The sequence below is a fragment of the Ornithorhynchus anatinus genome, chromosome 18 (assembly GCF_004115215.2).
Source record: "Ornithorhynchus anatinus isolate Pmale09 chromosome 18, mOrnAna1.pri.v4, whole genome shotgun sequence".
Classification (NCBI taxonomy): domain Eukaryota; kingdom Metazoa; phylum Chordata; class Mammalia; order Monotremata; family Ornithorhynchidae; genus Ornithorhynchus; species Ornithorhynchus anatinus.
In genome coordinates, this window is record NC_041745.1 from 4,003,684 (window position 1) to 4,029,542 (window position 25,859).

The window sequence follows — 25,859 nt, forward strand, 5'->3', positions numbered from 1 at the left end:
CTGTTGTAGTCCTACAGGCTCCTGACCAGAGATCTAACTGCTAGGAGTCTAGTCAGTGGGGAGAGAGGCAAAGTAAGGCTGCTTTGTAAAAGCAGGCTTCAGTCCTTAGTGTCTGAAGACAGACAGTGACAAGCCCAAAGAAGTGATCATGGCTCCCTCCCGGCAAACAGACTCCTCCCTGGGGTGAGCCTGGCTGTAATCGCTCAAGAGTCACTAGTCAGCACCAGGCAACTTACAACTTACTTTGCAGTACGATGTTTCCTGTACCTTTCCAATCGCCTCTGTTATACTTCTCCCACAAGGAGCTACTACAGTCCTGATCTGCAGCTGAAATATTACTCATCTCTGGCAGTTCAGGAACCAGTGAATTAATCTCCCCACTGAGCCACTCCTGAAAGGCCCTGGCAGAATGTCCGGGAGGGCTGGGAACACACTGATCCCCTGTTAAAAGTGGTTTCTAACTTGAAAGGAGCCCACCCGCTTGGGGGCAAACTAAGAAATCTTCAGCTCAGAGGCCCAGGTCTCTTTCCAACAGTTAGCATCCTCCATTTCTACCTGCAGGAGCCCATTCTGGTCCAAGATGGGATGAATCAAAATGTTATGGTGGTTCCAAATGATCAGGGATCCCAGGTGAACTAGAAAAACTTCTTTCTTCCCTCACTGTCCTAAACTAAATCCCTGCTGGTCCAGAGTGCTCAAAAAGGGGCCCAAATGACCCATAACTGAATTCCGGGACCCAAAGTCGAGACCGGAGATGACTGTCATGGAAAGAAAAACATTAAGGATCAGTTTCTTCACAATCTCTGGATAGGCGCACAGTTAACGTCAACTTGTTCAGAAAGGGCTTGCGGCTTGTCCGGGTTTGAGAGAGAAGGAGGTCACTCCGTTCTCCTGGGCCAAGTGCTTTCCTCTGCACCAAACCTGTAATTACAATTTCCAAGTGCAGCTACCTCTCAACTCTCCAAGCCCTGATTATCAAGATTGTAAATTACCCAGGCTCCTCCAATCACCTTCTCCTTATCAAAGACACTGAAACTTAAACCCAGTAACGGTGATATTTGGGAGGAGATCTAGGGATGCGTGGTTGCTCCCCAGGCCGATGGAAGGTCCGGCCTGTCATTCCCCTTCCTGCAGTCCTGATTGAGAGACAGTCCTGCTGAGCCCCTGAGGCACAGGCCGGGCCTACTCGAGCCTGGGACTTTTTTGGGCCCGCATCTGTTAGCAGAGGCGTCTAGGGGCAGACACTAGCCCTGGCAGATTCTAGGTCTACGAACCCCTGCCGAAGACTGTATATGCTCCTTGTCATGTCTACCAAGTCTCTTATATCGTACTCTCCCAAGTGCTCAGTACAGTGTTCTGCCCATAGTGCTCAGTAAGCATGTAAGATTGATAGGTCTGGAGACTGCTGGGGAGATGGATCAGGTTTGGGTTTCCTCAGGAGGCTGCGGTTGCCATTTTCCGGTGTCGGAAACTGGTTTGGCCCAGGAACTTCCCAGGGTATTCCTGAGACGCTGCAAAATGACCCGGGCGCCTAAGGGGCACACAAAATCCGGCTGGTCTCATTGGCATCTTCAGGCGAGTGATGATCAGGGAAGTGCCTGGACCCCTCCTCCATTCTCCAACCTAGACTGAGCCCCCCATTTGGGACAGGGACTGTGTCCAACCTGATTAACTTCTGTCTACCCTAGTGCTCAGTACAGTGTTTGGCACTTGGTAAACGCCTAACAAATACGACTAGAACCAACCAACAACAACAACAAAAAAACCCTAGTCTACTGCAGTTAGGCATGGACCATTCCGAAGGGCCTGGAGCCACAGAGGTACCAGCCCGATCCCAGAAAGTTTAGGTAGAATAGGTCCCTTTCTGCATCGTCAGAAGAGAAGGGCTGTTTTTGGCTCCTCGTCGGGAACTGGTGAAAAATCTGGTCAGGGAGGAGGCTGGAGCTATTCGCTAAAAGAAGTGTTTGAAAATATCATCTGTGGATTTTATACATCTGTGCCCCAAAATACCAAAAATCCATAGAGATGCTGAGGCAGAGGAAAAGCAAGAGGAATGATTCCCGAGCGCCCCAGTCCCCCCACTTCCTGGGCACCCAGGGGCAAGCCTGGCAGCTGTTAAAGGGACATGTGCTGGGAAATTTTCCTCCACTATCGAATGGGTTGTGACCCTCTTGGAGGAACTCTCCAAGCAGTCAGTAGGCCCTCTCTTTCTTCCCTTCTCTTTTCTGCTGCTGCCATCTCCTGCCCAGCCCCTAATTTGGGACCTTGTCTCCTTAGATACCATCCCTCTGCCATCTTCCCCTCTCCTCCAGGAACCTAGCCACTCAGAGAGCCCAGTGCGTTGTTTGACGCCTATCACTGCCACCTCCCACCCCATGGCTGATCCCAGTTCCCTATTTAGAGGCTGATAGACCTGTCAGTTTTGAAGCGCAACGCTCTGGAGTGGGGCTTTTTAGCTTTTGCAGGTGATGAAAATCATAGCTTCTAGGAAAATGCATCCATTTTCCTTTACAAATCACTTGTGCAGAGGCATTTTAACTCTTAATGAAGTCCTTCTGTGCCAGGGGAGCCGACTCTGGGAAATCTGAAGAGGAGAGGGGCTCCTGGGCCACCAACAGCCTGGTCTCCTCTTGCCTCTTCTGAGGCCCACAGCCCCTGCCACTGTTCCGGAGAGGGACGAGACCAGAATGCCGAGAACGTGGCCCCACCGAGCCCCGCTCGAATCACTATCTGGGGAGGCCCGGGAAGGAGAGCAAACGATCACGACCAAATCCCAGACGGTACAAGACAAACATACATTTGATCTTTTTAAAAGACTAACAATAGCAGCTAAATTAAAGCAGGGACACCCGAAGCAAGCCAGACCACGGTGAGGGACTACGGTTCAGCTGCAAGTGAATATCGTTCCTCAGAAAGCTACAATCGAGGTAACACTCAGCCACACTCTCCAATAAGTGGCTGATGCCTTGGGTATTCACTGTAATAAGGTCAATCATTATGAAATCCTGTGGTGGCAGTGTGGATGGCACGCTTAATTCTATTGTAATTTTGCATTAATTAATGTCTTCTCCATCAAACTCGCAGACTCTTTCCCAGGGCCGTGCTAAAGGATGATGCTGTGATCCCCTCATCAACGGGAACGTGGCATGGTAACAAAATAGCCAGATGGGTTTTAGGGCCTTTTTTATTTCCCATTTCCGGAGCTCAGAGGCTTGGGGGCCATTTCTTAAATCATTTAATAAAGACATAAATTAGAGCCCTTGATTGGTTGCAAAGCCGAAGCCACCCATCACCCAATTTCATGGTACCTATTTTATCATGTATCGTCCTGGGGGCAGGTGGGGGGGAAATTAAGATAAATAATGTATAATCCCTGCCTAAAGACTGAGGGGCGGGGGGGAAGGAGGGGTCACGCAAGGTCAAGGAGTTTCTTCCAGTGACAATTCATGGAGTAAATCATCTCTCCTCCACTCCACAGCTTTATAAGAATCGTATGTGTTGGAGGCCCTCAGACAATACATGCACAGGAAGGAGGTCTGAAAGAACATGTGTGGTGGGAGGGAAAGCAAGTGCTAATGAGAAACCAGCCAAGCTATCAACCAAAGCAAAGGATATCCCCTGTCTGCAGGCCCAGAAGAAGCTAGGCAGCTTTGTTCGGCATTGTATACAGCACATAACACTGCACCTTGTATACACAGGCCCTGGCTTGCTAAATGATCCCAACAAGTGCATGAAACTACCTCTTAGCTACTGGTGGACGAATAGGCTGGGTTAGAGACTTTCAATAAGGACCTCTTCCTGTTTCCCCCACACTTCAGAGCCACCACCATCCATTTGAGGTGAACCATAAAAATCACAGGAGAAAAGAGTGTGGAGCCCTCCACATGGAGGGGGGCTGGTGGAGGGAATGCCTGTCTTGCCGTTGCCCTGGCATTCAGGGGTCTAGATGAATTACGTGATCCTTTGAGAAAGAAAAATTCTTTTCTTTTTTGTTCCAAGAGTGGGGCCCCCTGAAGGCAGGGGAGGAATAACAATCGGGAGCCCAAACATCCGACAACTGCATCCCCCAACCTCGGGCAAGAAGCTCCAATTCCCACCCCCTTGCCATGGGGTCCCCCAGAATCCTCCAAGGGATCGCAGGAATTCCAAACCCATCATGTTCACTGAAGTGTCCAACAGAAAAACCACAGGGGGGGCTTAGAAGTCCACACTACAGTATTGCTGAGCTTCAGCTTGGCAAAGAACTCACATTCTACATCCTGCTGCAAAATAAAATAGGCGCACACATCTGAGGAAGCAGGAAACGGAACCTGGAAGTAAATGTGGGTGTGAGGATTGCAGCAGCAGGAAGACCAGCCACCTCTGGTCGGCTCTGTGAGGTCAACTCACTCTGGTTTTGCTCCAGAAGTAAGAGGAAAGAAAATATGAAAATGCAATTAAACCGGCAAAACACAGAAATACCTTCAACTTGAGACAATCGCAAAAAACAAACACCAAGTTCTCAATCCTCTCGTATGGGCCAGGTCTTCGCTACTAAACACCAGAGAACCAATCACTGCACAACTTCTGTGTGGTCTGCTTAGGGCCCGAAGTCTCGTTCCACACTGTAAATCGCAAGGGGTTTTAAGTCAGCCATCGGGATGGCTCAGCGCTGAACTCTGGCATGTAGGATTCAGGCTGGGCTGCCCAGTGTTAGGAACCCAGGCAAGTAAAAAAGCAAAGAGGTCGAAGGGTCCTCTCGTGGGGGATCCGACCTCCGTACTCAAGTTTTCCATTTTTGAAAACGGACCCTCTGGAGGTTACGGTTGTCAAAACTGGTTGGGAAAGTGAGGTGTTTAGTGTCTGTCACAATCCAAAGCTGTACTCTGAATTAAAAGAAGAGGCTCCTGAGTGGGGTCGCAGTCCGCACTACTCAAGTATGAGTCAGAAGGACTGGGAAAGAGAAGACTTTCCTAGGGTAAATTTTTAGAATGCGGCCCAGGAGCAGTCCAGAGCCCAACACAGGCAGCAATCTAGAGTTTACAGACAGTTCTTCCTGAGAAAGCTACCCCGGCCTGCCTTCATGAGTGACCATATCATCCAACTGGTTAGGTGAGCCACAGTTAGCCTCATCATCACCCAAACCCCAGACCCCAAGTCTTTAGGAAAGATTCCATCTGAACCACCAAGAGGCAAAACGAAGAAATCCCCAAAGATGGTGAGAGTTGAGTCCTGAGCAGAGAAGTGTGCAAGGAAAAAGACAAAGGAAAGAAATCACAGACCGGGAAGGCAGGGGGTGGTGGTTAGGGTGAAGGGGCCCTGTGAGCCTGGATTCCAATTCCAGCAACTCTGAGCCACCAGCTTGGCACGCCAGGCCACTCCAACACTCAGCAGCACTAAGCAGCTCCAATATTTTGGGGAACGGTCTGCCTGGTGCCGCGATTCCTACCGCATCACCCAACCGCACACAGCTCGAGCACACGGGTTCTCGATGCAAGGGCCCCGTTGCTGGGTAAGGGGGCGAGGAGGGTGGGGCGGAGACCGGCAGGGAGCGAGACCGTCCTTACCTCGAACATACAGGTTGGCGGGAGCCGAGTAGCGCGTCCCTGCGGCATTGGTGGCCACGCACTCGTATTTGCCTTGGTCCGACTCCTCGCTGTTCTCAATTTGCAGAGCCCCTGTGTGCAAACAAGGAGACAAAGACACCCCGGTGAAGGCCCGGCCCAGATTGGGGAGGGCCCAGACAAGGGTCCCCGGCACGAGAAAGCAAGGCAAACCTTACTCCAAAGCGGGTCTCCCATGGCTTCGGCTGGACTGGGTGGAGAGAGAGCCCAGAGCTGGACCCTCTGGGAAACACCTGGGCCCCTGTGGGGGCGCCCACGCTGTGGCGGAAGCAAAACAAATTATTGATGTGTTTTTTATTGGCACAGGTACTTAAGCATGGCTCCAGTGGCTGAGCAAAGCTGCATTAATTACTCTGCTAATTAAGTGGAAGGGATTCCTGTCCAGCAAAAGGGAAATTTAACTCGGCTTTCAAACCAGGGTTTTTTTGGTTCTTTGCCCCCCGCCCATCAGAGTCACACTATGAAATCCAGTCTCCTAGGTTGGTTTCCCCAGCCCATGTCCCATACAACACCTTTCAACCCAAACGTCAGAGAGCAGTCCCTTCTGCTTGTAACTCTGCTTCTGCACTGCAGGAGAGCCAAGGAAATATGTAAAGAGAAGAATAAATGAGACCCTGAACCACGGAAAGAAACTATTTAACTGTTTGGTGCAGACATTTTGAGGCATTCCTTTGTCTCATAAAGAGGTGGGCGAATTTGGATGGTGAAGCACGAAAACAGGATGGTCTATCAGTAACCAAAAAATCAAACTCAAAACTGATTGTTGGTCGAGAAGCCTCTCAACCCAGTGTTCCTCACATCATCCACCCAAGTAGAAGAAAATGACTCAGCAAGGGAATCCTGAAAAGGTGGTCTTGTTCTTGGCCAGTCTACTACGCCTTGGAGGCTAAATTGAGTATATCAAATCACTAGAGCAGAAGAAAAGCTCCTGTGGTTTAATTTAATCACTGTCATCTAGCTTATTGAGGAGAATCAACACTGACTGAAGCATAAGTCTGGGTTCTCTCACTGGGCAAAGGAGGAGAAGGGAGCGAGAGGAAAGTCAACTTCACCACTCTTCCATATCATAAAAAATGAAGTCTAGAGCTTTCTTAGTGACCGCATTAGGACCAAAAGTAGTGAGATGTCACCAGGACAGACAGAACCTTTCTTCCGAAATCTTTCAACGTGTCGACGGGTGAAACGGCACTGATAGCTTCTCTCTTGCGCTCTGGGCAGCCATGTGATTGATGACTTTGCTCAGCCTGAGAGTTGCCCAGCTCCACTTGCAGTTTCAAGAGCAGTGGCAGGTGAGAGTCGAGAATCCGTATGGAGAGATTCTAGCTACCTGGAAGAGCAATGAAGGTATCCGGGGTCACTGTGGGGAGAGGTGGGGCTAAAGGGAGGAGAGGAAAGACATCTGCAGAGAACTGGGTTCAAGAATAGCAGAAAAAAAGCAGCAGTGAGTTCACCACCCAGAATAGGGGAGGCTGGGAATGGTACGGTAGGAAATGACAAGAGCCTGGAAAAGGCAAAAGAGGAGAGCAATTAGAGTGACGAGAAAAGGGATTCAGAGTTGCAGGTGGTGTCATCTTTCCCTGGCTTTTTAAGATCGGCAATCAGAAAGTGAATGTGAAGGAACCTTGAGGGAGGAGCAGAAAGAAGTGGAAAACTCACAATCGCACCAATGGGTTCTGCTGCCCCGACTGGCAGGATTTTCCTCTAGAGTACGTCAGTCCTCCCACTCTGTCGAGAAGACGCAGACAGGCTATACTCCAGCAAGAGTGACTGGTTCTGAACCGCCACGGCGCTTGGAGCTCAGGCGACCTCCAATGTCGCTCGGCCTTATTTCTGACGCGTTGTGGGACTTGCGAGCTAGAGGCTGAGGGACAAAGCTGCCAAACCTGGAGCAGGGAGTAGAGCAAAGCCCTTGGGACTGCCCAGGAAAGACCTTAAATCCTTCTGCCTATTTACTACCCTAGCGGCAACTCCTTCAAAATCCCTGCCTGAGCCAAGACCATTCTCTCCCTCCCTCCCGCTCTCTGCATTATTTTTCTTTTCAATTCTGCAATGACAAAAGACTAGGAGCAGCACTCCAAGATTACTTATCCATTTAAATACAATTTCACTGGTTAGGCAAAATCATTAACTACACTTTTACGATGATCATGATTTAAAAGAGCCATTTAAAAAGTGCATTGTGCAGAGACGTTGAGAGGCAGATCTTGATAAGAGCATCAGCTTTCCAAACACAGCAGCTAGTGAGTGTTCTCTGGCAGGTAGAGCTTCTCCCCGTGGCATTATGGGGGATTGGGGACTCTTCTTTTTTGGAGAGATAATCAGAAGTTTAACAAAAGCACTCTAACTCTGACACAAACTTAACTCCCCTGATTCCAAACCCACAGCCTGTCGGGAGGGTTGCCAGGGAAACAGTCACGACTGCTCGGCCCTTCTTCCCGATAACTGTGGGAGATGGGGGGCTGGTCAGACGTTCTTCCCATCCTAGATGTGGGGCTTACTCCCAAAGCCCCCTTAAGTACTGGCTGGATATTTATGAGGTCTCCTCACTCTTTCCAGCCCACTCAGGGCGACTCTTCTAGGGCTAGAGTCAAGTCTCAAAAAACGACAACATGAGTCTGGTTTCTGGCTACCAGCTGGCTCAATTCTAAGCAAGGGAGCCAGAAGTAGGAAGGAATACAGGCCTTCCTGCTGACCCTGCAGAGTACGCCTTGATATCTATCCCTCACCCACTCCCTCCCAACTCATGGAGACAACACAGGCTCGGGAGGGAGGGCAACTCCCACTGCCTCTGGCGGCCTGAATTGAGGCGCCAAAATGACACCCTCCTTACCCTCACTGATCCAACCCCCGCTTCCGGAGATGAACCTTGGTCTCTAGATGACAATCTCAGTTATTGAGAGAAGAGGTGGGGGGAGGGAGAGGAGAAGGGGGCGGCACCTAGAACTGAAATTCCAGAATGGATGCTTTTTAGAACTGAGTGATGCTTGGATCCAGCCCCTAAGAAGATGAGAGATGATTTTATTTCACTCTATCTGCAGTGGCAAAACTCCAGGTTGAACCCTCTTGTCTCCAGCCTGAGGAGATGACCTTTACCGGATCGTCCTCTCTCAGCATCATGGAGAGATTGGGTAATTCCAGAGGAGACAGAGTATGTAGAAGGGAACGGAAGTTTCTAAAGTGGGGACGGCAAAAGGCAAGAATGTTGAATGCTAGAATTCCTCCTTGGAAAATGAGCCCTGGGAATGGGAGGAAGGAGGTTGACTTCGAAACACTTCCACATTGTCCTTTCTTCCCCAATACTCCCCAACAAGTTTCCTAATTATCCCCCATCAGTTCAGGTTTGCATTTAAAATGGAGATTTAAGGCATTTTAAAATGGGCCAATACTCGGTTTCTTGTTACCAGTTTGACTGAAAGTGATTGATCAATCCAGCCCTGAGGATACATCGGTTGACTTCAATTTCAAGTTAGCAGAAGACGCAGAGCAGTCAAGAGGCTTCTCACTGAGGAATGACACCAACAGCTCGAGAAGCGGAGACCAGCCGATGCACCGGCTTGCTCTCCACAGTGCCTGCCCGAGCGGACCCTGGAGATCTAGTCAACTTACCTGAATGGGGGAGAGGAATGCTCAGGTAGGCTTGGAGCCCGGCTGCCCCAGTGGCCCAGATCAGACCCCACAGCATCTCCCTTTACCAAGCCCCTTTATCTGCTCTGCCGGGACCCTCTAAACACGCAAGAGACCACTCCGCTTTACACCAAGGGGCCTTTATCAGCAGCTCCTCTTGCTGCAAGTCTGAAAAGCGGTCTCTGGGGTCCCTCTCTTTCTCTTATTTTTCGGGAGGCGTGGTTGCAATTGAGGCTCAGGCGAGACACATACAAACTTTTAAAAGATGCCAATCACATTTTCCTTGGAAAAGAATGATAATACCTCATTAAGACTCAAATGAGGAGCGTGTAGGGGGAGTGTATGCTTTATGAAATGGATGGTTCTCATTACAGAATATGTTCCTGCCCAAGCAGGATGCATGGTAACATCCAACACGGTTCTGGTGCTGGCTGAGGGGCTAATGCCGTCAGGGAGGTCCCCGCTTTCCAAAGGAAGAGCCCCGTGCAGCTTGGCTCTGGGTACGTGCACGCGTGGAGAGTGCACGCGCTCCGCTACTTAGCATTCCAGCTGTCACTCCATTTTCGGGTTCGTAAGAGGAGCGGGAGATGAGGAAATCGTTTAAGGAGCTTGAAACATCGCAGCCGTCACTCCGGGAGCATTCCGAGGGGAAGGCATGACAGGTACGTAAACCCATTCAGAGCAGAACAAGGTTGGCAAGGATTTTCCTTGACCCAGATTCGCTTCCCAGGCAGCCTGATTCAGGAAAGCATGAAACAGTAATTCATATATATTTTTTAAAAAACACATACATATATAAATATTTTTAAGCACCCAACACGAACTGAAAACATTAACCGCCCCCAGCAGCAGAACCAGGTCCAGAAAGAGTCTGACTGTTGACTTCCAGCAGTGATTCAGTGGCGTGGCATTGGCAGGGTGGAGAGGAAGAGGAAAGGAGCGTTGGACAAATGAATCTGCTTCTGTTTGGTGGTGGCAATAACAGCCTTGAGAAATTCAGGGGTCAGTCAACAATGGCAATGAAAGAAAAACCAAACCGGAACTAAAGGCCCTGACTACAAATCGCAGATTAACAGAGCAAAGTGAATTCGGGGAGACAGGTCCACTGTTTAGATTGGAAGAAACACTCCAATTTGGAAACCATTACTGGGGCACACAGGCTGTGAAAATCTCACCCAACTCTGGCCACGCTGGGCTGTCAAACCACGGGGAGGGCTGAGCTAATGAAAGGTAAGAGAGGCCACATATGTTTCTGCTTCATCTGCTCAAAACGTGTCTTGACGCTGAGCAGTGGGGCCGGCTCCCTGCTCCAGGCTTTGGGCTTCTGGAGGAGTGGGGCGGGCCTCTCTGCTTTTCCCAGGGCTGGCACTGAGGAGGTTAGTTACGGGTAAGGGTCAGCGCGCTCTGACTCCAGCCGCAGCACCGGCCCCCTGCATTTACTAGGAATCTCTCAGGTCTCAGTTAAGCTTTTTCGCCCAGGTACAGTGTTGGGGAGATTGATGGGCCCATACTGTCCCCTTGACCGGTTGGAAATCCTCGTCCCCGGGGCCCCGGGGAGTGACTACTCGCAGGCTGGGAGGTTTACAGTGGCTTGAACTCTCAGAGTGGTCGCATGCTGAGCGCCTGGAGAGGAAGGCATGTAGGTTGCCTCGTTTGCTGGCTTTTCAGTTGAATAACCCCCTTCCGACCGTTCAAATTTGCAATGGATGAGTCTACAGGAGTCAAGCTGAAGAAATAAATTAAAAAATCAAACACACTAGTAAAAGAGTGCGGATGGGCGCTGGTCAGGTTAGATCCAAGAGATAAAGCTGAAGATGAGGACACTGGAGGGAGAAGGGTGAACAGGCGATGGAGTGACAGTGACAACCGGGGCACATTTCAGCATTCTTACCTCTGATTGGTGTACCACCTGGTGAGGTAATTTGAATGCAAATAAGATCAGAGAGAAGCGTTAGTACAAAAAGGAAAGGAAGAAAATTACAAGCAAAGCAAAAAAAAAAAAGGAAAAGGACAAAAATCTTTCAAATAATATGTTTTAAGTTAGATTTGCATCAGAGCGAAAGGAGGAAATTAAAAAAAAGGGACTATCGGGCAGTCAATGTCATAGCGACACTTGGAGGAGGTTAGTAAAGCTCAGTCTCCATGGGGCAGCCCCCAGCCCTGCAGATGGCCATTTTTCACAAGTCCTCATCATGGGGGACACCCCCAGCCTGAGCTTCAGAAGCAGCAGGAAAAGGCCTCGCAGGTCTTCACCCACGGCCCACATTCGCAGTCCACGTGGGTCACTTTAGCAGTCAAGATGGAAGAGATGCTGGGAGAGATGGTGCTGGTCCACCCACTCTGCTCCCCTTCCGTCATAGCGAGCCCCCCAACCCCACCTCAGTTCCCTGTCATTCTGCAGCTGTATGGGTGCATGTGGGTGACGGGTCGGGATGGGGGATGTTAGCACATGGCGGTGGCCGGGGTGTGATTCATTCTTATTTATGGGCTAGATCGACCAGTGGGACAAAATCTACTGAGTTTTAAAAACCAACCAGCATAAAACAAGGCCCCTGAGGTAAGGGCGGTTGGGGTGGAGGAAGGGGGGGGGGGGGCGGCCACAGTAAGTAAGCCTTGTTTAAAACGGCCTACCTTCTAGGGTTTTCCCCCAGAGGACAGTCAAGCCAGTAAACCTAGGATCACCTTTCCACTGGAAAACTAGTTGCTCTGATGTCTGAAATAGGTCTAAACAAGTGGGGAAAACCCAAAACTTTCCTCATCTTTTCCAAAGGCAGAGGCAGAACCAGCTTCCGTCGTCATGTTGAAGCTCAACCCTCATGGCTGATGAGAACACATTTTAGAGGGAGGGCTCGGACAGCGAAGCCCAGTGGATTTGGGAGCAGGCCTTTCTGGGGCCCCTGGGTTGGCTAAGGGCAAGTCTTCCGGAGCCTGCCGCCTCTTCACTGCTAGCAGCTGCAGGCAGGTTCCACAGATGGATCCTCCTAGGCGTGAGGCTTTCCCCAACCCCCCAATTCCCAAGTTTTGTCCCCATGGTCTTATCTGGCAGATGAAGGCTGTTAGTAGAGAGGGGATTTCATGCATTTTTAATCAGGAGGGAGGCAATCCATAGTAGGTGTTGGTCTTATGCAGATTTATAAGGTCTGAACACCAAGCACTTACCAAAGAAAACTGAGGAGTTTAAACAGACAGAAAAACAGGGTTAAATGGGACAGCACCACCGATAATAAATACCAGTAAGCATATATGAGTGCTGGGCAGGTTGGATTTACAGCTCCCCAGCCCATTATCCACCACAATCATCACCCAATGGGAAACAATGAGAGACACTCAGTTTCTGAAAACACAAAGAAGGCATATTTTCAGCGCATTTCACTTGCCGCCTAAAAAGTAATTAAAACAGTTTTCACTTCATCTTGCTCTCTTGAACTATTCTTCCCTAAGGGACTGGGCTCCTTCCTCTGATCAGTATCAGACCCACCCCTTGGTCGGAAAATCCTTCCCCAGTCACTCTGAAGTGAACCTTCTGTTCCCGGGAAAGGAAGCTAGGAGAAAATACTCCTTGGGTTCTCAAGCAGGGCAACAACAAACAATTTCTTTCCGTGGCTTCTCCTCCTCGGTCACCTTTCTAGCCTCCAGCTGAGGCCCACCTCTAGCAACTCCTGGGGCCAAGCCAGTGCAGAGGAAGACGGGAAAAGAGGAAAGCAGAGTAAGGTGCCTCTGCTGTGACCGCTAACCTTGTTCAAATGCATTTTAGCTTTTACATCTTCTGCCTGGGTTCGGGTCCTAATCACATTCCTAAGGGGAAAAAATTCAAGTGTAAACCGCGGATGATCCTTGCGCCCCCTTTTAACGAGCAGAAAACAAGCTCAATTACAAGCACACTGCTGGGCAAGAAACAAGAACAGGGCAGTAGCTTTCCCACAACCACTGAGGGAAAAGGAGCCCTTCTCTGCAGTGAGCCAATCCCAGAATGCTAGAGCTGCTTTCCTGCATAGGGAGCAGACATTGGAAACAGATTCCCGGAAGACGGGACAGCGATATGGACTCATTTTCCCTCCCTCCATCCAGGCTCACTCATTTACCCTCTGGGGGTGGTTTCCCCCAGAATTTCCTTCTGAATTCCTTCTGTTTCCTTAGTTCTGATTGGTAAATACACACGGTCTTCCAAGTCTACTGAAAGTCCATATTTAAAGTGGTTTTTCAGTTGAGCAGAGACTCCTTTACAGTTTAGGCGAGAGAAAGTGGAGTTTTTCCCTCCAACGTCTGATGGGTGGCCAGGTTTGCCTCAAAGTGCTCTGGGAATCCAGGTCACATACAACTTCAATTGATCAACCTTGGTGGATTCTTATTTTCTAGCCGAGTTATTTAATGTAGGAGAGGCCAGGCCTACTGTTCCTTGAATTTGTTGCAGTGTCTGGGAGAGAGAAAAGACTACTTTTAATAAAATTTCTCTTGTCTTTTCTCTGGACAAGCTGAATTAAGTTAGCATCCAGAAGGAATGAAATATTCAATACCAATATTCCCCAGTTGTAAAAAAACATTCTTTTTAATGGTCTAGATCTTGACTGGCATTACAGAAAGAGTCTTCCCAGGCAGATTTGTTTCCTCGCACCAGGAAAGCGCTCAGGACTGCAGAAGGCACAGAGGTGATTCCACTCTGACTCAATGATGGGCACCGTCATGCTTCGAATTAGCCATGAGCCACAGAGCATGATTGCAGGAGTGTTTTCACAGCACCAGTCTGAAGGAAGCAGAGGAGAGAGGCAGCACGGTCTAGTGGAAAGAGCCTGGACCTGGCAGTCAGAGGACTTGGGTTCTAATCTCTGCTCCACATTTTGCCTGCTGGGTGACCTTAGTGGGCAAGTCACTTAACTTCTCTGTGCCTCAGTCTCCTCATCAATAAGATGGGGATTCAATACTTGTTCTCCCTCCTACTTAGGCAATGAGCCCCAGGGCTCAGTACAGTGCTTGGCATATTCTAAATGTTCAGGGAGTGCCACTATTCTTCTTCATCATTATCATTATTACTATTATGAACCTGGATCTTTCTGAACTTGGAGAAGGTTCAAGGAGAAAAACCAAATCATTTAGTGCATTTTGAGGTAGCCCAAATTCAGGGTGCCATGAAAGTATGTGATTCAGGCTCTGTTTCTGGACATCAGGGAAACTCTCTGGTTGCCTCGAGCGATATTTTCAAAGAATGCAGGCAGTTCCAGTCCCAAAGATTCAGATTAAAATGCTCCTCTCTGGGCTCCGGGTCTTGCCCCGCTGAGAGAGACTGGTTTGGACACTCATTTCCTACCACTTTAGGCCGCTTCTGGGTTCAGATGCCCCCAGCAGGTGGAAATAAACCTGAGCTTCACTCGCTTTGAGGCTACAAGCTCAAGTCACAATACGTTGAGAGTCTCCCGGCGGGGATGAAAGACAGGAACTGAGTCCTCCAGTGCCTTGCTCTGTTCCAAGGGATTGATTCTGAAGAGAACTCCACCCTGGGGGCTGCTGAGAAACAGACACAGCCTCATTTTTCTCTGGGGCTAATCCAACTGATAGCTACAAATTTGAGAGACCGCCCTAACCTGGGTATGAGGAGATGTCATGCCTTTCCCTGCTTCCTAGACTGGGAGAGGACAATAAAGACAACTTAGTAGGGGTACTGCTAAGTTAAAAGAGAGAGAGCAAGAGAGAGGGAGCGAGGGAGAGGGAGAGAGAAAGAAACTCTTTGGTATTCACAGCAAGAACAAATTCAGACTAATAAACTTTTCCGGCAGTGTCATCAACCATGGAGCAAAACTGATGGGCACTTTTGGAAAAGTATATAAAGTAAATTGCTCCCGCCTGATAAGAGAACCCAGATAGACTAACTGTATGTGAGCCATGCCTAAACATTCAGCATTTTTATTACAACTATTTTAATTAACTGCATTCAGCTGCCTCCATCTTGGTGGTTTTTAATTAAATTAAATGAGCTAATGCTTTCTCGCGTGCCTCCGTTGACTCTTCCCACATCGGTGCCACTTGGACACAAATGGGGTTGGGCTGTGGGAACCACAAAAGACTTTGGTATCAGTTCGTAACCAAGCCCTTCCTTCTCTCTCCTCCTTATCCCAGCCTTCCCACAGACTCCTAAGAGAAAGGCAGCTTCTTTACGTGCAGAGGTCTAATATTTACTGAATGAAGTCAATGCAATCTTTTGTGCTCCTCTCCAGAGCAACTCTTATTGGTTAATCAATTCCCTGGAGCTCTTCTAATTGCACTTCTGCTTTGTGGGGAGGGGAGCAGAGGAGACAACCTCTTCTACCATATCAACATGACCACACCGAAGGACGAGAAGGAATTCAAGCTCCAGCCCATGCACTAATGAACAGGAACTATAAGGGAACGTGTCTACCGACTCTGCTGCGTGGTACACTCCCAAGTGCTTAGTGAGCTGCTCTGCCCAGAGTAAGCGCTCAATAAATGCCATTCATCGATTATTTCAAGAAATGCTATGCAAATGAAGGCCGCTTCACTAAAGCCAAAGACACAGCACTTTGAAAAATTTACATTAACCTGGAAACGTCCTTTGCTTCTCAGTGCTTCTATTAGACCGTAAGTTCCTTGATGGCAGGAACCATGTCCGTTCCTTCTACTGAATGCTCCCGAGAACTTATGTGCAGAGCTTTGCACATATTAGGTGCTCAGTCAATATTGGTGAGAGTGTATGAACTAGGTCCATCTCTGGACTAGGGGCAGAAAAAAAACAAGAACGTTATCATGACCCTGATATTGCTCTCGCCCCCTCCTAAAAACACCCAGGTTTTAATCATTCCCGGAAGTCTGTCGTACTGAAGACTAGAAAACTCATTTACTACCCAAGGACCTAATCAATTCTTCTCTCAGGTCTGAAGTTGTCTGCTGCTCATTGATTCCTGGAAGATTCCCCTGACATTCTGTGAGGTAATTATAATGTCTTCAGTGACTGGCTGGCTTTGGAGAGTTTGAGTCCCTGATGTAACCCAATTGAGACGTTCCTGAAGAGCAGCTCCCTCAGCAAAGACTGGGAGGGAGAGCAAACTTCTAGGCCGCGTCGGGCTTTTCGGTTTTGCCTCTCAGCTCCACCTCCCAGGGCAGCCGCTCAGCATCATTTCAAGCTGTTAAATGGGAGTTTATTTCCGTGGGCCTCCCTCCTCTTCTCTCTCAGCTGACCCAAATGCAGGCTCTCCTCTGCTTGGCTGGGAAGGAGAGGAGCCATGGGGTCCCTGATTCGTATCTGTGGGACTCACTTGAGAGGGGAGGAAAGGGAGGTGGGGCGGAGAGCATCTCCCATCACCTTCTTGAAGGATTTTCAAAATAATTAACGCGATGCTATTTTCCTTTGGCACAAACGTATCAAGATTAAACTATGTTTGTGGGAGAGATAAGCTAAAGGTCACTGTGAAATTTCATAAACTGTAAACGTATTAGTGTAATTAGTATCCACGGCTCAGCCTCGGTGGGAGCTGAGTGTCAATCAGCTGTAACGTAGATGTTCGCCTAGGCTAATTACACACATCAGAGCTACATCACTATCTGGGCTTTCTCTCTCCAGACACGTGCTAGTGTCTAAGTCTGCGGTGGGAGGGGCTAGGCTTGAGAGGCCTCTTCAAGACAACTCTCAGCAAGACCAGACTGGACAGGGAGGTCACCTCGGGGTTACCCCAGATGTTTCTTTTGCCCCTTGCCCAACCCCCAATGGGTCGATCTTACCAGGGTTTCAAAGGGATGTGGAGCCTCCCTGATCACTCCCTGTCCTACACAATTACCACGCAGCTGCTCACCCCTGCCCAGAAGTTCCCATGGTGGAACAGGAGGGACGCTTGTTAAACACTTGGGGATCTTCTGAGATGAAAAGGAGGTGAAGAAATTATGACGAGTGGGACACCGGATCCTTGGCCCATTTCCAGCAGTAAAGCCAAGTTAATTTAACCCGGAAAGCCCGCCGCCCCAGAGTTGTTCTAGCAGGGCCAGACGTACCTGGATTCTCGTTAAAATGTTAAATATAGGGGAATGGGACCAGGCAGGCTGGAGGTGGGTTTGGATCTGCCTGCATAATTACTGACCCAGCACTGATTCCCTAAGCTCAGTGAGCTTTCTTGGTCTCAGCTCAACTGGAAAGTGAGACGTGAGGACTCCATCCAGGGGAAGGCAGATTTCTAGGTTTCGGATGCTCCGGCCTTTCCTCAGTTTTCATTTTACATAATGAACGTCCATGTTTAAAACAGCATTAATGGAGAAAGTCCTGTCCATCCTCCCTGACCCCCCCAAACTTGCGCTGAACCACCCCTTCTCCCTCCGAATACTCCCTTCACTCTCCCTTCCCTCCCCACCCCAGCTGCTGAGGAAGGGAAGTCTGCCAGGAGCAGGTGGTGAGCTACCAGCAGCCTGTCACTCCGAATTGCTCCCTTAACAGGATAACAAGCTGTGATATCCTGCCCCAGGACAAGGGCTCCGGCAACACGCTTTCTTCTCTTGGTGAGGAAAAAGCCTGTCAGTAAGACTTTGGCACGCAGCAGAAAGTTTCACCTCCGAGTGAGCCCAGGAAAGAGAACGATAAGTGAAAAGGAAGGAGCAAGGGAGGCTTTAGTCTGAGCCAGGAGGGAGTCTGGGTTTACCTGAACGGAGCTGTTTGATGCGCCCATTGCTAGTGGCGGTGTCCACTGGGAGGAAGTCCTTGAACCAGGAGATCTCTGGGTCGGGGTTACCCCCGGCAGCACAGAGCATGGTGGCGGTGCGTGCCTTCTCGACCACCTTCAGCTGGGGCCCCATATCGATGGTGGGGAAGCCATGAGGCAGCTGGTCCTCTGGAAAGGGAAAACGTAGAAGATGTAAGCCCAGAGGGTGGGTGGTGTGGGGGGCAACTATTTTCCTGCTTCTTCTGCAACTCTTCCAGGTGAGGACCTGACTCTCCACACTCTTGGTGAGCAATTAAGCCCACTGTGAAGCCCCCCCATTTCCTCCATAACGTCGGTGAAATATTTGGTCAGCCTTCTGGGAAGGAGAGTCAGCCTACTGGCCCCAACTGCCAGAGTTGTCTGAATCACAACAGCCCCACCACAATTTCTCCAGGTACCTCTCGGAAGGGAGACAGGGAGGGAGAGTGTGTGTGTGTGTTGTGGTGGGGAGGCCTCTCAAGTTCATCCATTTGCAGGCTCTGAGGCAGACACTTCGGTGTAGGTGTTAACACGTCACAGACCACATCTTCTTGGAAATACACAGAGCACTACACAACTTAGTTTACAAATAGTTCCTTCCCCAGGGTGGGTAATGGTGAACACCTATCAGGTAGTAAGACAGGTCAATCAATCAGTGGTGTTAATTAAGCATTTACTGAGTGCGAAGTACGGGTCCTAAGCAATTTGGAGAGTACAACCGAAGGAATACACATATTTCCTGCCCCCAGGAAGTTCACAATCTAATGGAGGAGCTGGACAAAAATGACTTACAAATACTGGAAGTAGAAGGAAAAGTGGAGATATGAATTTATGTGCTCCGTCATCCTATGGTTTCCAATTTACTTCTGCAGGGCCTCCCCCTTTTTGTCTGCTGGGGAGCAGGGGCAGCGGCCCGGACAAAGCTCTGCAGCCTTGAGGGCCAGAACGAGCCCCCGTGCCATGGCCTACTGGCAAGAGCCCAGGCCTGGGAGTCAGAGGGCTGGGGTTCAAATCCTAGCTCCGCCACCTGTCTGCTGTGTGACCTTGGGCAAGTCACTTCACTTCTCAGTGCCTCAGTTACCTCATCTGCAAAATGGGGATTAAAACTGTGAGTTCCATGTGGGATGGGGACTGCGTCCAACCTGATTACCTTGTATCGACCCCAGTGCTTAGAATAGTGCTTGGCACATAGTTAAACGCTTAACAAATACCATAATTATTATTATAGTCCCTAGGGCTAGAACAGCCTGACTGCTAACTGAGGCTTTCGGAACAACTTTCAGCTTTGCACAAAGAGATCGAGACTTGGATATTACAATCTACGATGCTGGAAAAGTTGAAAAGATTGCTCTGAAAATGAGGACTTGGTCTACAAACACATTCTTGAAGCCATGTCTGACTGAGGACATGGATTGGGAATGGATTAGAGAAGCAGTGTGGCTTACTGGAAAGAGCACGGGCTTTGGAGTCAGAGATCATGGGTTCGAATCCCGGCTCTGCCACTTGTCAGCTGTGTGACTTTGGGCAAGTCACTTAACTTCTCTGTGCCTCAGTTACCTCATCTGTAAAATGGGGATTAAGACTGTGAGCCCCACGTGGGACAACCTGATTTCCTTGTGTCTACCCCAGCGCTTAGAACAGTGCTCTGCACATAGTAAGCGCTTAACAAATACCAACATTATTATTATTATTATTGGGAGGGAGGGGAAGAAAGAGGAGAGAACCATGGAGCCCCTAGGTGTTTTTTTCGAAGTTTACAAAATCTCTGCTCCTTGGCAAACCGACGTAGGATGTCTGTGACCAGGTACTAGGGTGTAAAATGAGCCAGATGTCTCTGGTGGGTGTAAAGTCCCTCATCCTAAAAATGGACCCCATTAAGTCTAGTGTGTATTAAGTGAACATAGAAGATGAGACAGACCCGGAAAATTCCTGTGACAATTATCCTTTAGGGTAAAAGCAAATTGTAAAATGCCGCTGTTGCAACCTTTCATGCCCATCCTGTAGCGAGACAAGAAAAAATATCACACTACTTGCAAATCCCTTTGCTTGTGTATAATCACGAGGCTAAATGCATTGGAAAACAACTTCAAGAAATGGAAGTGCCAGAGATTGGCCACATCAGCATTTATTCGGGAGAAGAGATTCAAATCAATACTCTGAAATGAAGTAGGAAGATACTGCACTGATAAAAATGTTAAAGAAACAACAGATAGAAAAAGCCCCACCGAGCCAGCTCATTAAGTATTAAAATGGCAGCAATTCTGATGGAACATATCTCACCTGCTCTTGGAGCAAGCAAACACTTCCCATCATCTGCTGAAAACACAAAACGCACACGAACACACATATACACATATACCTGCCTGTGGCTCTAACAAGCTCCAAAGTTGCTTGCTGTTAAGTGACAACACCTTTTGGAGTTAAGTTAGAGGAATGTGAGACGGTGGGTCTGACCATTTTCTGGTTCTTCCTTTCTGTTTTTCCCCTGCTAGTATAACCAGTTCTAATTCATGGTAGACCAGAAAGCCTGTCTCCATGCCGGCAAGTGGATGAAACGAAAGGCTTTCTAATGAAACAATAAAAAAAAAAGCACAACAGAGAGTTAAGAGCACCCATGGCCCTACCTTTTCCTCCTTAGCAAAAGGTTCTTTACCAACACTTAAAAGAAACTTTTAACCCAGGGAGTTCAAAAATTCTGTCCTTTCCTCCCATTTTAAACTTTACTCTCCACTGATTTTTCAAAGACAAAGGGTGCTCAAAGCCATAACCCAAAAGAAACATGAGCTGTCACTGCACACAAGGAAAGGACACAGCCACACTACAAACATTTAGGCAGTGCCAAATGACATGAGAGACAGAGAATGAGACAGAGAGGGAGAGAGAATGAGACAGAGAGAGCGCACGCAACAGAGACCCAGAGAGACCGAGAAGCAGAGAAGAGGGAAAGGGGCAGGAAGAGAATCCAAACCGGCTGGAGAGGAAGCTCTATAAACTCAAGTAAATAAACCTAGTCCCCTTGGAAGGAGGTTAGATTTGCCTTTCTGAGTGAGGGCTTAGCAGAGAAACCCACACGTTTCACGTCTCTCTTCATGATGCCAAGAACATGCTGGGAAGGCCACACCCAAGAGCCTTTTCTCTTTTCCATTTCTGATCTTACTGTCCCTTCTGGGAATGACTTACAGCCTTTCCAGAGGACACTCGGTAGTATAGGACCTGATTAACGTGGCCTAAAATATACAAGCTGACTTGGCCAAACAGACCCCCAAATCAAGCTTCCCGGGCTTGCAAAGGCCTTAGAGGCTCTGAAGGGTTTTTATCCAGAGAAGAGGGAGCAGCTGTTCTTCATCTCCTCAGAAGACAGAATCAGACATAATGGGCTGACACTGCGACCGGGAGACATATTAGAAATGGAGGGTAGTTAAACATGGAAACACGTTACTGAGACTGGTTAACGAATAACCTTCTTTTGGAGGCTTTCTGTACATTCAGCTCCCCCGAAATGAGTTTTGGGTGGAGCGCGCTCAAGGGAATTGGGAAATATTCTTCCAACAATCTGTGTCTTTCTGGATAGAACACTGCGTGAGGTCGGAAGAAACGGTTATGTGGTGTCGGTCACCACATGCGTGGTGTCGGTCAAGGCACGAGTACTATAATGCGAGTTTCCCTTAACGAGGGGTTTATCAGAAACATGGTCCCGGTCTTCTAGGAAAAAGCAGGTGCTAAGATCCACCTTGGCCTGATCAGAAGGTTAAATTAAAGGACTGTTTGCCTCCCAAAATCACATCTCCTAGAGGCCTTCCCTGACTACGTCCCCAGTGCCCCAATTCACCCTTCCTTCTACCTCACCTACGCACTTGGATCTGTACCCCTTAAGCACTTGGTATTCACCCCTCCCTCAGCTCCACATCACTTAGGTAAATATCCTATTCCCTCCCATATCCTCTATCTGTAATTTATTTTAATGTGTCTCTCCTCTAGACCATAAGCTCACTGAGGCCAGGGTACATGTCTACCAACTCTGTTGTACTGTACTCTCTTAAGAGCTTAGAACAGTGCTCTATACATGACGAGCATCACTGATTGATTAGTGCAGTGCTCCACATACAGTAAGTGCTCAATAAATATCAATGATCGACTACCTGACTGGATGATCTCTCAAGGTCCGAGTCGGTTTGGTGATTCTTCAGAGCTATGACATGACTTCGGTAATCAGAAGAGTTAGAAACTGCACCCTTCCCCCTTTCCCACCTCATCCCCAGTTTCCGCTTTGGAAGCCTACTGCAAAATCCAGGGCTCACAGCTAAACCCAAAGTTGGGCTCTTTTTAACTATGGAGCTGCTCTGATCTTCACTAAGCTGGCTTTCTTTCTATCCCTCTACCCGTTCCCTAGTGACTGTGGTCTATTCTGGATACAATACTCGCAATGGAAGTTGTAGTCTGAGCCACCGAACGCCTGAGACCTAAAACCAAGGCAAGATTTACGTCTGTAAGTACACAGGTATTCCCGTTGTTGCCATAACTTTCACTTCCTATTAAAAAAAAAAATAATTCAACTCCGGTGAGAAAGGGAAGGATGGAAATTTGGTGACTTAACTGCCACAGTTGGAAAATTACAGAGTTACAGCACTGGGATGTGGGGAAAGTTCCCTTCTTCTGAGACCTGTGCTTGTTCAGAGGAGAAAAAGGTTTTCAAAGCCTCTTTTTAAAGGGCACTGATTTGACCTTCCCATCAGCAGCATGGCGTAGTGGACAGAGTACAGGCCTGGGAGTCAGAAGGTCACAAATGCTGTGGGTCTGAGTGTGGAAGGAGTAAAGAGTGCAAATCCTGACCTTGAGAGCCGAAGGTGCAGTGTGGGTGTGTTGGGGGGGCGGGGGAGGAGAGAGATGCGATCCAGAGGGTGGAGATGGTGAGTGCTGTCTTTCTGTGCAGTGGCAGGAAGCCCAATAGAGATGGAGGAATCTGAGCACATAATCCAGCCCTTTCCTCTCTGTCCTGGCTTGCTGTCAGCTCCCACTGTGAGAACACTGGAGAGTCCAACGCTCCCTCACATCAGCCATAGGTGACTGCTTCTCAAGTGAGGGGATGCTTGGCAGAGGTCCTGAGGGTTGGCAGCCCCATTCTCTCCCCCAACTGGGGCAGGCAGCAGATGGTTTCAAATACCACTGAAGCTTCCCAGCTCTCCTCTCAGGGAAAGGACAAATGGGACTCGGAGACTAATTTCCCGTTCCCAGTCCGAAGATGAGAAAAACCCACTAAGAGCTATCGCTGGAAAAGTATTATGAACCCCCATCTGCCAGCAGTGCCCTACTTGCCAAGCAGACGCTGAAACCCCCAGCAGCCCTGGCCCCAACTTGCTTCCAGCTCCAGGGGAGGGCAGAGGGAGTGAAACAGAATTCTCCAAATGCCAAAGTGTTAATGATGAGAAAAGCAAACAGACAAGTTTCATTTAGCTTTCCTGCTGTTAATGTTAACCAAACAGCCTGTCCCGTTCATGTGACCTCACCTTCCAGAAATGTCACTGAGCACCTTTAAATCCTCAAGAGACAGGTTCATTCATTCTCTCTCTCTCTCTCTCTCCCCTCTCTCTTTCTAAAAAGAAGAGACAAAACCTTTGAAGGGCTCTAACTCTGGGCCAGGTAACCACAAGAAATCTGGCAGGTGAATTATGGCACTGCAAACTCCCACCACTCTACCATCCAAATATATAACTCATGAGACCAGCTAGATAGGCTGAGGGATTTAAAAAAAATAATTTAAAAAGGAATTCTGGATCTGGGGAGAGGGGGAGCTGAAATAATAATTATGGCATCTATTAAGTGCTTACTATATGCTAAGCACTGTTCTACATGCTGGGGTAGATATAAGTTAATCAAGTTGGACAGTCCCTATCCCACATGGGGTTCACACTCTTAATCCCCATTTTACAGATGAGGTAACTGAGGACCAGAGAAGTTAAGTGACTTGCCCAAGGTCACACAGCAGATACCTGGCAGAGCCAGGATTAGAACCCAGGTCTGGATCCTTTCCCTAGAGAATCCTCCACCCTTAGGCATAGGTGAAGACAAAAAATGAATTTTCCTGGTGTTCCCCACCTCCCAAGTGGGGATAGAGCCATGCTCACATAGGTTTCCATATGAGGAGGTGAATAATTAATCATGATGTTTATTAAATGTTCACTCTGTCAAGTATTGTGCTAAACACTGTGGTAAATACCAGACACAGTCCCTGCCCCACAGAGGGGCTCAAAATCTAATCTTATCTCCACTTTACACAGAATGGAAACTGATGCTCAGGGACGGTAAGCCATCTTCCCTAGAAATGCACACAGAAGAGCAGCGGCAGGGCTGAGAACAGAATCTATATCTTCTAACTCTTCATCTTGTGCTCCCTAGGCTGAGCCAAAGCTCTTGATTCAGTTCCACCTTAAGTGGGGCCTAAAAGGAGCTAAGGAGAGACAGGGTCTGGGTCTCACCTGTATATTCTTTCCCAGTGTCTAGGGTCTGAGAGGCCCCAGATCAGTTCTTCAAAATCTGCCTGCCCTTCCAAACCTATCCTGCTAGTCCCCTCTGCAAAGGCCCCTCTTCTTTACTGTCCTACTGCTAAGAAGAGAGGTTAGCACTAGGTTGGCCTAGCTCCTTGGAAAAGTTTAAAAACTGCAACGCCTGAAACCGTGGGAGAGAGGTGGGCAGAAACTGTTAAGCTTTGGCTGGGTCTACACTAGAATCAATGGCCAATGTCTGTATGGGGCAGATGCAGGTTTTGAAAAGGTCTTTCTTGGCTGGATAGAACCATTTTTGACCTAAATTTACATGTGGCAAATCCAACTTCCAGTGCCAGCCAATTACTTGAAGGACAAACACTGCGAGATAACAACAACAACAACAATGATAATAATAGTAACAGTGATAATGGCATGAATTAAGCACTTAGTATATGCTAAGCACCTGGGTATATACAAGATAATTAGATAAGGCAGTCTCTGTCTCATTCCAGTCCTGCTTCAAAGTTGGCACTGGGCACTCTAACATCAGCATTACTGCTTGATTGACAGATAGCATCTACAGCTTTTCTGATCTCCAGTCCTGCCCTCTAGTCCTGATACTAGGGCACTTCAGTGATGCTCCCCAAACTAGGCAGACTGGTGGGGGTAGGTGGGAGATGTTCAAAGCTGTCAGAACTCCAAGTTGACGGCTGTCAGTTGGGAGGACTACTGGGCCAGTCAGGGGGCAAGTAGGAGCACAGACTGGCAGTCAAGAAAAACCCTGTTAATTTGGCCCAAATAAATTATTTGCAGTTGATCCATGTAGAAAAGGCCAATTACAATTAGTGGCAAATCCTGCTACCTTCCAAACCAAAGGAAGTTCGTTCATTTGCAGCATAACACCTGAACACCTTCAGTGGATCGGGTATGTACCTTTCTGATGCTTGTGATGAATTGGGGTGAGGTGAAGGTTAAATCACTTAGATTAACAGCGAGCTGCGTTGTTTCCTCCAGTGTAGACCTGGGGGAAATTCAGGACCCACTGCCAGGCACATCTGCTCAAGTGGAGCTGAGGAAAGGGGTGGGAGGGAGTCTGAGCAGGCAGGGAGGCCCAGGCCAGAGGTGGGGGAAGGCTCCAATTGCTCTTAATTAGCGAGCGATTGTGTTGCAATGACTGTAAATGTGCCGTGGGGTTCCAGCAACAGACACATTATGCAAATGAATCTATGGGTGAAAGGTGCTATCAGAAAGCATATTTACCAGTTAATAATAACCAATTAACTCCCTAATAATGATCGTTTGAAAGAGAAACGTTTCCCTCACATGGAAACCCATGCTGCTTCTAGATATGAAATTCCTTTCAAACGGCACGTTTGCAGGGCCTCCTGCATCAGAAGGCCACTGGAATGGGGCTTGGGGGCCAGGACCAGGGAGAGTCCCCAATTCTGAACTAGCCAGCATCCTGGCCTATGTAAAGAGTT

The 25,859-nt window shown here is 48.6% G+C and overlaps 1 protein-coding gene across 1 annotated transcript in view; it reads right to left on the minus strand.

The window, feature by feature from the left end:
• Positions 1-25,859, minus strand: part of PTPRF (protein tyrosine phosphatase receptor type F) — a 379,820-nt gene that overhangs the window by 85,374 nt on the left and 268,587 nt on the right. Inside the window, exons 6-7 of the mRNA XM_029046831.2 lie at positions 17,858-18,046; positions 5,547-5,657 (exon numbers count right to left, since the gene is read on the minus strand). Coding sequence (XP_028902664.1) covers positions 5,547-5,657; positions 17,858-18,046 — 300 coding nt within the window. The remainder of the gene's footprint in view (positions 1-5,546; positions 5,658-17,857; positions 18,047-25,859) is intronic.